The sequence below is a fragment of the Lissotriton helveticus genome, chromosome 3_1 (genome assembly GCF_964261635.1).
Source record: "Lissotriton helveticus chromosome 3_1, aLisHel1.1, whole genome shotgun sequence".
Lineage (NCBI taxonomy): Eukaryota > Metazoa > Chordata > Amphibia > Caudata > Salamandridae > Lissotriton > Lissotriton helveticus.
Window position 1 is genome coordinate 739,164,365 of NC_136061.1, and position 14,106 is coordinate 739,178,470.

The 14,106-nt window shown below is 37.7% G+C and overlaps 1 protein-coding gene across 6 annotated transcripts in view; it reads right to left on the reverse strand.

Annotated features, from left to right (window-relative positions):
- Positions 1-6,410: 6,410 nt before the first annotated feature.
- TEAD1 (TEA domain transcription factor 1) overlaps positions 6,411-14,106 on the reverse strand; it is a 505,124-nt gene continuing 497,428 nt past the window's right edge. For all 6 annotated transcript variants that reach the window (XM_078680921.1, XM_078680920.1, XM_078680919.1 and 3 more), the window contains one exon: positions 6,411-12,946. In XM_078680921.1, the coding sequence (XP_078537047.1) occupies positions 12,833-12,946 (114 nt within the window). In that variant the 3' untranslated portion in view covers positions 6,411-12,832. The remainder of the gene's footprint in view (positions 12,947-14,106) is intronic.

The window sequence follows — 14,106 nt, forward strand, 5'->3', positions numbered from 1 at the left end:
TAAAAGGTTTGCACCATCCACCCAATTTATTCTATCTGTGGTTTCGGATTCATCTGGGGATAATATGGCCCCTGGTATTACGCCCTTGCCTGGGCCAGTTTTAGCCCCTTGGCCGGCCAGTGGAGCCCAGCCTTGTGGCAAAAAAATGGCTCCCAAAGACCTAGGGGGATGCTTGATGTTTCAAGAGAAAGACAGGCCCCTAATGTGACCACATCTATTTAGCTCCAGGGTCTGGTTTCCCAAAGATCAGGAATACCAATAGAAGAGGCGCAGGGTCATGTATCAAATGACACACAGAATCTAGTGGTTATTAATCTCCCACCCCAATCAACAACCCTTGTAATAATTTTGGGTAATGTTCCTCCACTTCTACCAGGGTCTAAGGAGGACTTTTCTAAACTCAAAAACAAGGTTACTCACTGGTTGTCAAATAACACTTCTGTGGGCCCAATGGTGGAACGTAACATCATTATGGTGCGTCAGGTGGGTTGGCTAGGGAGCTTGAGGAAACCCGGAGGGGGTGACTGTATTGTTGTGATTTATAATAGCCTTTCTCTTGTGGATAGAATTCTTCAGGACGCTTATTATGACTATATGACTATATGACTATATGTGCGTCTGGTATCCAGGTTCTCCCGTTGGGCTTTTTTTATAAGGCTGTCTGCACAATGCGCTTGGACACACGTATTCCATGTGATAGGTGGTTTCAAAGACCCCATGAGGCTATGGGTGGTAGTCATTTTTTAGCCCAGGGGAGTCAGCCCCGACCAGCCTGTTACTCGGTTAGAGCTATCCAATAGATTTTCTGTTCTATCTAGGTTGGACGAGTGCGACTGTCTAACTATGAACTCTGAGTCCGTTGGAGAGCTATCATATCTACAGGGGTCCCCACGTGTTTCCAGGGGAGATGCTGTGCCCAGTGCTATGGAGGCATCTGGGAAGTCTAGCACCCAGCAGCAGGTAGCCTTACCAGTTACACATCAAGGGATGAATGTAAGTGCATACTTGCATAATGTTCTTTCATGGAACATTGCAGGTCTGTCGTTAAAATGCCAGGACCCTGTATGGTTGCAATTCATCTGACAATTCCCTGTGATCTGCCTCCAGGAGACCTGGCTCGTGAACAGTAACCTGGTCTTGGAGGGCTATTAAGCCTTCTTTGTTCCTGCGTCCCCGTCTCCATGTGGCCGAGCTAGGGGCGGGCTGGTGATTTATATTTCGCTGGCTGTGCCCTGTAGGATACAGCAACTTCCTACTGATAATGAGGATTCTCAAGTTATTGTCCTAAGAAGAGGAAACAAAAGTATGGGCATTATTAATTTTTATAATGCAATAAGTGCGCAGGGGGAGTGCAAGATTGCCCAGTTGGGTTGTCTCATAAGACAGTCCTGCGGTGCTTTTGCACATAAGCTCATGGTGGTGGGGGATTTCAACATCCACCCCTGTAGAGATCCTAAAATCAAATGCATGGCTGAGCTGGGATGTGCCAGGATGCAGGGATTCCATTTTGAGCATTCTGCACAGGGGGATGTATTGAATAATCTTCTTAATGAATTTGACCTGTTATCATCAATGTCTTTATCTGCTCCCCTCAGCACACAGCCCGTCCCCTCTTTTAAAGGATGTAGTAACGGCTCTTTTATAGATCATATTCTGATCTCCACTGATCTTCAGTCTAATTTCCGCGGGTTTGCAATTATGTATAGTGCTTTTAGTGATCATAACCCTGTTTGCATGCACTTGGAAGGTAGGCTGCTGTCAACACTAACTAGGGTGATAGTCCCAGGCACATTGAGACCCGTGGAGAGAAGGCGCCGCCTAAAGCGGTCGCAGATATCTCCAGACTTAGTTTATGGCAAAGTTCAAGTGTCTTGTGCAACAGAATTAGCTTCCTGTGTGTCATCTGATTCTGCTCCGGGGGTTGTCCTTAAGGCTTTTGATGACATTATCTCCAAGGTAGGGGCACTCCTATGTTTTCCTGCACATAGGACGGTGTTATCCGACCCTAGATGATGACATTATCTCCAAGGTAGGGGCACTCCTATGTTTTCCTGCACATAGGACGGTGTTATCCGACCCTAGATGGTTAAACCCACTATGCTCTAATGCAACGAGACAACTAAAAGATGCCCTAAAAGCTACTCTGAGAAATCAAACTTTGATTTGTGCCCGACGTCTTGAATACAAACGGGCTTTGGCCATCCGTATGGGTGAACTGAAGGAGGGAAGGTGGAGAGATCTACGGGAGGCTAGTACCTTAGGGAACAGTGCAAGGTTCTGGGGCACCATTAACCAACCTCTATTTGAAAGGGCGGGGGATGGAGATTTAGACACATATACACAATAGCCCAGCACACTTTTGTACGTAAATATGACAATGATTTCTGATCAGAAAGCAGCGCTTGTTCCAAAGATGAGTCGATGCTGTATTAAATTTGATTCTTTTTTCAATTATTTTAAAACTTTTGGAACCGCCAACGCGTTTCGTCCCATCCAGGGACTTCTTCAGGGTTGAAAGTATATGAACGGACAAATCTAAGCTGTGTTTGTTCATCAGTAGTGTTAACCAAAGTGAAGAGTTTAAGTTATCAAGACAACAGCGTGGTTTCTCCATTGATTTTAAAATTTCAAATTTGATTCGACAAGACTTCTCATAGAAAGGCAAAGTATCCTAGATCCGGAATGCAAACTCGTGCGTGCATCGTAGTGGCGTGTGGATGGAGATTTAGCCACTAACATAACTGAGGATGAATGGGTGTCTCATTTTCAATCTATCTTCAGCTGCCCCATGGTTCACCACCAATTCCAAGGCAGGGCTAACATTAACGATCCAGTAATGTTTGAACAGAAGGAGGTGGCAAAGGGCATTTTAGGGCTGACGTGTAACAAGGCCCGAGGCCTGGTTGCCATTCCCCCAGACCTTTTTAAATCAAATCCACTCATATGGGCTCCGGTCCTGATGACGGTGCTTAATGCGGCGGCCAGGATCAGCTGCCCGGATTCTTGGGTACCTCGACCATTGTGCCGGTCTTCAAGAAGGGCGATCATAATAGTACTTTGTGTTATCGTCCGATCTCCCTTCTCTACTTTGTGGTTAAGGTTGTGGGTGGGGTGTTACTGGGAAGATTATCCGCCTGGGCGGTGGAGAATAAGATCATCTCCGATAAACAATACAGGTTCCGCCCAGGGCGGTCTACCTTGGCCCAATGCCTTAACTTATATATGATCCTGGGGAAGTATACAATCGCCCGCCAAGACACAATCTACATGGCCTTCATGGATCTTTCCTCTGCTTTTGATTGTGTCAATCGGGGGAAGTTGTGGCAATCCATGAGGGCCAAGGGGGTGGAGGATAATTTGGTTGACCTCCTGGAGGATCTACATAGGGACACCAAGGCCAATATCAGATATGCCCAGGACCTGTGTGTATCCAGGGATTTTAAAATAGAGAGGGGGGTTAGGCAGGGTTGTATCCTGGCCCCCTTCTTATTCAACCTATATATTAATGACCTGGAGAAATCTCTGGTAAAAACAGGGGTCAATTTCCCATACGTGGGGTGAAGAGGTCCGCACGTCCTGTTATACGCGGACGACGCGGTCCTCGTCGCTAGGATGGCAAGGGGACTTCAGACCCTGCTTGATACATTTCTGAGTTTCATGGAAGATCGTGGTCTTGCAATTAATAACTCTAAATCTTATATCATTCAGGTCGGGACTCGTCTGAAGAAACAGTACCCTTTTAAAGTGGGTAATGATAATGTTCCAGTGACTACGATATTCTCTTACCTGGGTGTCCTAGTAGATGACTGTTTAAATTGGGGGGCCCTGATCAAGAGGAAAAAAGGGGAGGTTGTAAGGGCGAATGTTGCAATTTTCAAAGATTTGTAAGCGCCCAATTGCGGCAATGGTGAAAATATATCAGGCCAAAAGTGTTGCTATTGCCAGCTAAGGGAGTGAAATTTGGGGCTATGTACCAACTGATGCTTTGCAGGTGGCGGAGAATGTTTTTTTAAACCGCCTTTTAGGAGTGCCCAGCGGAACATCTAATCTGGTGGCACATGAACTGGAGTTGCCATTTACAGGGGATACTCTGGCTATGCGCCCTTTGTTGTTCTGGCTTAATTCCTGGCTAAATAAAGATTTAGCTCTTAACCATCACATTTTAAGAGAAATCATGAGCCTCGATCATATGACTCGCATTCCATGGTTAAGTTACATAAAGGAATGTTTTGAAGAGCTTGAGAGGCCAAAGCTTTTTACAAAGCCTGATTCTATTACTCTCAAAGATGTGGAATTTTGTAAAAAAAACTTTCACTACCTTAAAAAAGCCTGGTAGATATGACTCAGAAGTTGGAACATCTAGTGTTCGCAAACATAGGGTGCTCAAAACATCTCCATCCATTGAGCCCTATCTTTTGTGGCCACTTTCATCTCATGAGCGTTTTTTATTGATCAGGTTTCGATTAGATTATTTTCATTTATTGCTTGTCTTCCCAAAAGGGAGCTGCATAGGTCAGGTGTTAGCTTCCTGTGGCTGCGAAGGAGTGTCTCCTCAGGACTTGCTACACTTGATGTTTTTTTGTAAATTTTATGAAGTACCTCGCAGATATTTTTAACACCTCTTTTAAGGAAGCGGAATTTTATTCAGGTCCGTCCAGCTCTTTTTTATCTACAACTGCTGAAACTAGAATGTGTATCTTTTATAGTAGGCTTTTTGAAATCTTAATTGCGATCCAGGATCTGTTTTGTGAGCTAGTAAACCCATAATGTTGTTAGGCACTCCTTACTGTGTGTTTTCTCCGTCTGATTAGACTTTGCACTAGATGTATATACTGTTGTTTTTTATGGGATTATTTTCCTCCATTTTTATTGCTATTCATTCTATGTTTTAATTGCTCTATGGATTTGTGTAACTTTTGTGGTTTAAATTCTACAGCCGAATAGAGTATTTTGAAATTTTGAAAGAGTAGCTGATGAGTCAGGTAAGAGTGATCTTAGGGTAAAGGGAGGAGTTGAAGTAAAAGAAGGTAAGTGTGATTTTGAGATTTAGGGATGGGTAAAAGTAGAGGGGGTAAGGTTTATTTTGGTGTCAAGGAGTTGGTGCAGCAAAGGGGAGTCAAGTGTGATTTTAGTGTTTAGTGTTGGGTAGAGAAAAAGGGAGGTGGGGTTATTTTAGGGTTTAGTTGGGCAGAATCAAAGGGAGGTAAGGGTGATTTTAGGATTATATATGGGTGTAGGTAAAGAGAGATGAGGATGATTTTAGAGTTCAGGGATGGGTGGATGTAAAAAGAGGAAAGTGATTTTTGGGTTTGGGATGGGCAGAGGTAAATGGAGGTATGGGCGATTTTAGGATACGTTGTGGGTAGATGTAAAGGGAGGTAAGGGTCAGTTTAGGGTTTGGAGGTGGGGAGAAATACAGAGAGGTAACAATGATTTTAGTACTTAGGGTGGGTAGAGGTAAAGGGATATAAGGGTGATTTTAGTGTTATAGGATGGGTAGAGGTAAAGAGAGGTAAGTTGTTTTAAGGTTTGGGGTAACCTTTTGATGATTAATAAAATATCCTCTAAATTATAAATAATAATAGTAATCCAGGATTTGTAAAGTGCAACAAATCACCTGTGAGGGTCTGAAGGCAGTAAATTATAACCACAGGGAGTTTAAGAGATTTGCGCAGAATCACAGGATGCCGACATTGAAACACGAACCTGGTTCCCACCAGCTCCGAAGTCGGCAGCTCAGGCAGTTTGTGCCACAACAAATAAGTAAATGTGACACAGCGGCAAATGTTAATTCTTAAAAACACATTCTGTATTGCAACATTCTTAAAGGAAGGGAGTATGTTTATAGCTTCATAATCAGTAAAATAGACAGGAGTCCAAAATGTATGTTTGTGGGTTTAGAGGATGTTTTATTGATCATTAAAGATCCATGTTTTTCAAGGGTTAATGTGTCCACACTTACGGCTCAGAGACAACATTATAGTGTGAAAATCATTTTATATGATTTATTACTTGTTCGCACATTTAGCAAAAACTATTTATTATATAAAGTAATTTGCACCAACAAAGTTCTCACCAACCCGTAATCAAGTTTTCTTCAAAGAAACAAAAAAGACATAGCACAAACCCAGTGCAAGCGGCAGAGAAAAGCACTAATGAAGAAATTAATTGATTCAAGGTCGAAGCTGTAGGAAAGAGAGGCAACTGAAGCTGTCATGGCACACCTATGCTCACCAATGAGAAGCAAGAAAATAACAGTGACAATGAAGGCAACCAATGATAAGTAATGGGCTGGCCCAAAGTTCAATTTGTTTTTAAGTAACTAAAAATCTTTGCAAACAACAGCACAAGCGTTGTCTTAGGTGACACCAAAAAAATAATGTGATAGTGCCACAAAAACAAACACCATCTAATTGTATTTATGTTTTTATTTCCAATTGATACTGTATGAATACAAAGTTTCTAAAAAGCTACAAAAGGCTACCACTTTTATCAAGAAGGCATCAAAATGTGTCACTTTGCGAAGACATGAAAACACCTGCATTAACTGACACAAAAATAGCATTTTTTAGAGTGATGAAATAATTGCACTTAAATGTCATGGATATTAAAGTTATCACACATGTGTACCGTAAAAGCAAGAATACATTCTTTTTTATTTCACTTTTTAGTTTTTTTTTTTTACAAAGCACCGTTTAAAAAAAATGTGTGCACACAAACCCTATAATTTTCATAGTTCTATTATACTAAATATAAATTCACTTTAAAGCCAACACATGAATTGAGTTTAAACAAAGGTACCAGTACCTACACAAAGACAATAACAAATACAAGAATACTGTACTGCCAAGAGCTTTGACTGAAAATCCTTTTGATACTATATGAAATTGCAAAGAACCATTAAGGAACATTCACTAATCATTTACAAAGAGCCTTCCCTCTTAATTTAAAAGCGAGGTATATCAAAAGGCAAGTTCTATATCAAAGTTACCAGCAGCAGTACAATATTAAAGTAACCACTGACCATTTATGAATATGCTTAAGTCACAAACTCAGTTTATACACATCAGACAAATAAACATAACATGAGAAATATTTTAAGTCATTTACAACATGAACAGATGAATATCGCAGAAAAGTTACATATCTGTACCTACATTGAAAGGTTAAAGGCTAATTAGGCTTTTTCTAATGTTATAAAATCCCCTTTGTCTTATTCAGGCACGTACTGAAGTTAGCTGTTTGTAGACAGGAGACCTAAGTAAAAGATCCAATAGAACATTCTCAAGAGATGGAGAGAAGGAGAAATACACACATTGCTTTATCTCCATTCATCACAGTGGAACATTCTCTGGGAACACTATGAATTTACACACAAGCTTCTTTTTTAACTTTTACTTAGATCCTCAACAATTACACACAATTTGGCCCAGTGTGATAGGATTATTATACCCATTATTATGTTTATAACATACAAATTCAAACTCGAAATGAAAGAAAGGCCACAGGATCAACCTGAGGAAGTTGAGAAAGTGGAACTATACAAAACTATCTTAATGTTTCAAGTTTGAAATATTCTTATGTCAGAATTAGCATGTGTTACTTGGGGGATAGGATTAATGGACAAGATACATTTAAATATGTTTATCAAAATAAGCAATTTACTCATAGAAATAAATATGTTTGCCCTTTAAAAAACCAAGCCCACTTACCAAAGTACTTGTTTCAACTGCTACATAACAAACATACACCAGGTAAGAGAAGTGCATTAAAAAGTAAACATGTTTAAAATAAAAGATAGGTAGGAAAAGTTAGGATATGCAGTGTATTTCAAGTAGTGGTAAATAAACTAATCAAAATATATTTCCAAACAAGGGGGTGTATTTTATAATAGGGGCAGGTGATAGAGAACGGTTTACCTAAAACAATACTTTTCTTCTATCCCATGTCTTTAACTCTGGCACTGTAAGTAAATAATAATAATATTAACAAATAGTTACAATTGCCGCACACATTTAGTGTATATATAAGTCACCTACAATGCACAATATTTCAATGTCATATTACAAGATCATTGTGTCATCCAAATGGAAGACTTAGTTCTTTGAAAAACGAAATAATTTGGGAACAATAAAAAAAGTTTGCATGAGGCAATTGCATGGTTTGTTGTTTTTCTCTTAATATATTTTGAGGTTATCTGTTATTCACCGATGCATTTTATAGAGCTCCTTTAGAATTGTATTGGGTATTCATTCTCTAAGCCTGTATCCCCATTCTCTCATCATGAACTTGCTGATAGATATGCTGAATATTTTAGGTCTGTAGTTTAAACATCTTTGTGGATATTTGCATTACATCCTGTATTTCACACTTCAGAATTACTAATATTAATATATTTTAAAAAGGTTTAATGTCATTAAAGGATTCTGCAGATCTCTCTTTTTAAAAAAATCGATGGTTCATGTCTACTGTCTTGATTAGCACTAGTTACCAATTTATCGGTGAAGGTAAATACATTATATCAGAAATACCGTAGGAAAAGAATCACACATTTGAAATAACATGTGTTGTGATAAAAACGAAACTTTGAGAATTCACAATAAATGCCATTCAATTATGTGATCACACATTTGCCTGATAGAGTTGCAAGTATTTGTTCTTTTATGGATGACCACTAACCCTACTCAGCATTAGCACTACTCCTTAAAGTGCTCTTGTACATAAATATTATAAAACAGTCTCTCATCACTCCTACCCATATGAATATAGTTATCTTGTGTTGGTGCTTGGTGGGCAGCGGACCACAACAATCCCTGTCTGATATCAAATTAACCATACACTGGTATAGGTGCGTATTAGGCAAGATATGAGACAGCAATGTTGAATGCTCTTTCTCAAACACACCTACCCATTTCTATTGTTATCCATGGTTATGGGCCCTTTGAGCTGAAGGTAGGAGGAGTCCTCAATGCCTGACAAACATTTATTGCAAAACTTTTTGCAAGAATATTTATTTGACTCTCTAGGCCTTTGGAGGTTTGTTTCCATGGTATAGGTTACGTTTCATTCATCGGAGATGTCTGTTAATGCAGTTTGTGCAGAAGTAAAGTTGTGTCTTTTTATTAGATGTGACTCTATCAGTTGAGTGATGTGGTCAAAATTGTCCAAATCCTTATATTAAAAAAATTATTGTAAGCAAAACTAAATGTATAATAGTAGTCACATATTCTAGCTATTTCGGATGAACAGTTGGAATTGCATTTTTAGAAGCATCTAACCTGAAATGAAAAAGCCTTTACAAATTTTGTGAACATGAGCCAGTAAAGAAGTTCATTTGCCCATAGTCTGAATTTCCTCAGCATTAATAAAAATCACATTATGCAGATGCAAGGCTGAAACAGTGATGAACTAATATTGTGTAGTGTACGTTGCTGGCTCGTATAAAGCAGAATAAGAAGAAACATGTTCATTAATGTATTCCCCACCTTAATACAATCAGTATCTGCAAAATACTTGCAGGTGTACTATGAAAACTAGTGCTCTTCTGTAGTGGAGACGTATAGTTGTATGTGTTCTATTAAACCAAAGGCATTATGGTGATCTTGAGTTTTTGGTCTCTACAGATTTATTATAATGGCAGCACTTTTCTAAGCTGGAATTTCTAAACCAAAGGCACTTTCATGCTAGAGTGCAGACGACTTATAATTATTTAAATATTTGGTCATGAAAGTTAGAAGGCAGCTTTTTATATATCTATATTTTTCCTGGAACTGTGTTGTTGATTTTTGTTTTGGTATTTACATTTAACAGTGTAATAATAGGACTGTCCTGCACTGAAGGCTAAATGACAGGCACAATAGTCCGAAAGTGTTCCTGAACAACAAAGAAAACATACATTTAATAACAAATCTATTTTAAAACAAGATGCATCACTGATGAAAGAGAGGACTAATAACACTAAGGCACTGCATTTTGTAATGCTTTGGCAGCTCTGAATTGAAAAGTTCCTAGAAAAAGTAACAGTAACAGGAGAAAATATTCCAGCTTACAAAAGAGCTCACAGTTTACAGGCAGCCTTTTGGATTTATGGACCTCAACATAGGACATTTTAGGGGTTTAAGGCTTTCAAGAATGAAGATATAAAGGGATTAAGCCGTTTATGCAAAAGTAACATTGATGTAGGCAAGGGCTTCCCAACCCTGAGCCTCACAAACTCAGAAAATAAACTCTATGAATGTTCAGAAATTATGTAGTGTACCGGATTGTAGTTACATGTGTACATTTTGTATTACATCTTGTCACATTCACATACTTTTTGATTCTCATAAAAACATTAAAATTCCAATTTGACTATGAAATCAACAATATGTTTTTGACCTGTAACACCAAGTACTTTTTATATACTATCCTACTGCTGGTATAGTTTAGTGTTTCTACAAGTGTAGTGATTAGTGTTAAGACATAAACAAAAAGAATAAGTGGTGGATAGGGGAGTGTACAGTCAACGCACTAAACATCTAAGAAGTGTACCAGAGCATATACAGTTTTGTTATGGATCTGGCAGCTAGAAATCAGAGCAAAACACTGCAGACCGGTGCCGCTAGATATTCTACAACATACAACTGCAATATTAATATTTATGATTCACGTGATGAAAGGTAATTCTTCTTGGCTTTCTAATGTGTTTATAGTGCAAAGACTGGACCACAGTACAACACTATAAATTATCATTATTTACCCTTCTCAATGGATTTAAGCATTACATTTATCCAACAATGTTGTGATGACATCAGTGTTTTACAATTGCATACTGCACCTTACACTTTGCAGTGGCTATACAATTGCATGATGGTAAACCCTACCTTTCTTTCATATTGTGTGGCTGTATTTTTATGTCCATATCTTTGGCATCACTCAGCAAAACAGGCTTAAGTGTATTTCAGGCCTGTTTGAGGACATTTAGAAAGGCTGGTTGTTTTGGTCAAATAGCGATAAAGGAGAACATATTACTGTAGAATTGAACAGGCACAAGAGAGCTTGATAAGATGACAGCAAGGTGTACCCAAACAAATGTAGTCTTTAAATAGATATATATCACTACCACATGGCAACTAAGGTGCAATTACCTATTAACAATTTTAATCAGGTTTCACAGATCAATAATGAACTGGAGGATCAAATTTTAAAATGTGCCCCCTTATTATACATTATAATATTTAAATCCACAGGCATTAAGCGCAGCATAAATTAAGTAGTAAACACATTTTGAATGTTGTGTAGAAATTGCTAGGGATGAAGCAGAACCTAAGTAAATGCAAGGATTACCATCACATGTTGATAGAACACACCATGTGATTAAATTCATGAAGCAAGGTGAAATCCTATTCCATGGACATTATCCTAAATGAGGCCCTGTAATGTGGGTACGTACCAGTTGTCACTAGTGGTACAGACACACCCATAATTGTGACTATGTGCCCAAAGTGTGTTACAAATGGTAATTTGCTTTTTGAAACTCAAACTCTATGCTGGTCTCTACAACTCTGCACGTCTTTCATAAGTATTTCAAAATAATGTCTTAATGTAGAAAACTAAACACATAAAAACCTGCACTGTAATAAATAAAGTGAAAATGAAAATGATGATAAAATTGTATTAAACAAATCTTTGTGTGTTGTGAATGGTGTAATTCCCTTTTAGAGTATTTGTTCTTTGCAGGGTGAATGCATGGATTATACGGTGGATTACAGTGCAATTCAGCGAAAACAAAAACAACTCAGCACCTGATGATTTCCATTTACCAATATATCTGTGTTCTCATGTGCTAGCAAGTCTGAATTTAGTTCTGAATTTCTGGCTGCCAAACTGTATTGGTAATGGTAACACCTTCATGGCCTGTAATAAGTTTTAGATGACAACTCACACACCTACTTCACACAATTGGTATACTGAATCGATTTTAAGAGCCTATCCACCACAGAGTTAAAAATAATTGCAGGGCAGCAAATTCTGACTCAATTCTATAGAAAATGTCAGTTGTTCATATAAAAGAAGACCAGTTACAGTAGACAAGTGTACCTAGTTATTGCAAAATCAGCCATCTTTTAACAAACTCCAATCTTATTTGTACATAACAATCATACATGTTGAAAAACACTAGATATGTTAAGTTCATGTGACTTCTTTTGCACAGTACCTGTTTAACCAAATGACTGTATTAGAAAGACAGTTAAACTTTTCAAGAAAACATGAAAGTGTGCCATGCTCGAGTTTTTGTGTTTCAATTCATCATTATATTCAACATTTGGTGTCAGAACAGAAAAGAAACATGTTTCATTTTCAAAAATAATTTAGCTAAATACATTCTTCCATAAGTTTCCCTCTAGTTACAGGTAGATATAAAGATAACATTTCAAAAAAGTTTTAAAAACTTGTGAACTGATTTACATTCATATTTAATCCACATTCCACTTGAACTTTACAAGTGGAAAATTATTAAAAATTCTGCAACGTTTCCCAGGGAGAATATCGCTGTCAGTTGTATTATCATCTTTCAAAAGATAATTCCACAGGCCTCGGTTTCTCAAATGCAGTCTTTTCCAATAACTGTTCTGTACATATTTCAACATTTGAGTTTAGAAATAAACCTCTACAACTGTAACAGAATTTCACAGCTACAATGAATACCATCAACAATAAAATTACTTCACTGACACAGGAATCTGAATAAGGTAAGTGAAATCTGGCCAGAGTCACTGCCACTTTTGTGTTGTAGTGTACAGTCTATTTCCATAATGAAGTTTTAAACAGGTGTACACTGTTATACCACTGTTCATTCCTTGATAAGCCTGTAAATGTGATGCTGTGCGCCATGTTCACTGTTCGAAACTTCGAATACGCATGCCATGCAGAGTAGTGTCTCCTGTGTATCTCTGTTTGTGACGACCTTTAAGGAAAAGTAGACATGGTATGTTAATAAAACACAATCACAAGGTCTCTGTTATATATATATATATATATATATATATATATATATATATATATATATATAAAGCATCTAAGTACCTGTCTATGTGTTTTTAAATGAAGTAAAATGGAAAATAGGACATCTTTTGAGTGAGTCACAGGGCGGTCAATCACACTAGCCTGCCCAATAGGTATGGACTGACAAACACACAAATTTGAACAAGGTTTCTTAAAGCTTAGATCATTTCAATATTTGCACTACAATGATAATGTTTTTAAGTTGAGTATACAAATGTCTACATTTTAAAGCAAAGCCTGTCAGACATGCACGTGTAAGTGTTCTTTGATTGGCTAAATTAATGTGGGAATATACCAGTTGCATCTTATTTTGTTTTCAACAAAACTTAAAATAAATATGTATAAATACAAAATTACTACAAAATATAAAACGGATAAACACAGGTTAAAGGTTAAAACAATAAATACCAAAAAGGGGAAATTAATTATATTCAGCTACATGAATGAAGGAATTGTACTCTTTACTAAAGTAAGCACCCAGGAAGCTAGCAAGATGTGCTAGTTTTGTTTAAATACACAGTGATGGCCGAATCATTTAAAACACCCTTCAGAAAAACAGAATGTCTTACTTACACACTACAAATTATCTGAAGTGTTTACTTGAAGTATCAATTTGCAATTCACAATCAGCTAGGGTTACTTAAATCAAATATGACCAGAGGCTCCTACTACATTAAAATAGGCTCATAACTGTGTGTTACTTACAATTGTTGCTAATTCACATGTAATTGGAACTATGAGTGGAACTTGTGCATAATATGCATCCCTTGCATTAATGGACCAGGGTCTCAAATGAAAATCATTGTGAAAACAGGTTTTGCCACAAATGCAATGTGCAAAGTGTCTTAATTTTTCAGCACTCATAAAAACACATTTTGGCACTGGGGTGTTTCTTTGGTAGGAACAACTTAATGTAAAAATAAAAATCACATTTGTTTTATCTACAACTAGAGTAGACATCTTGACTTAGGGCCTGATTAAGATCATGGTGATGGGTTACTACCATAGGAGATAATGAGATTTATATTTTGGAGGACAGAATACCCATCACCGTTATGACAG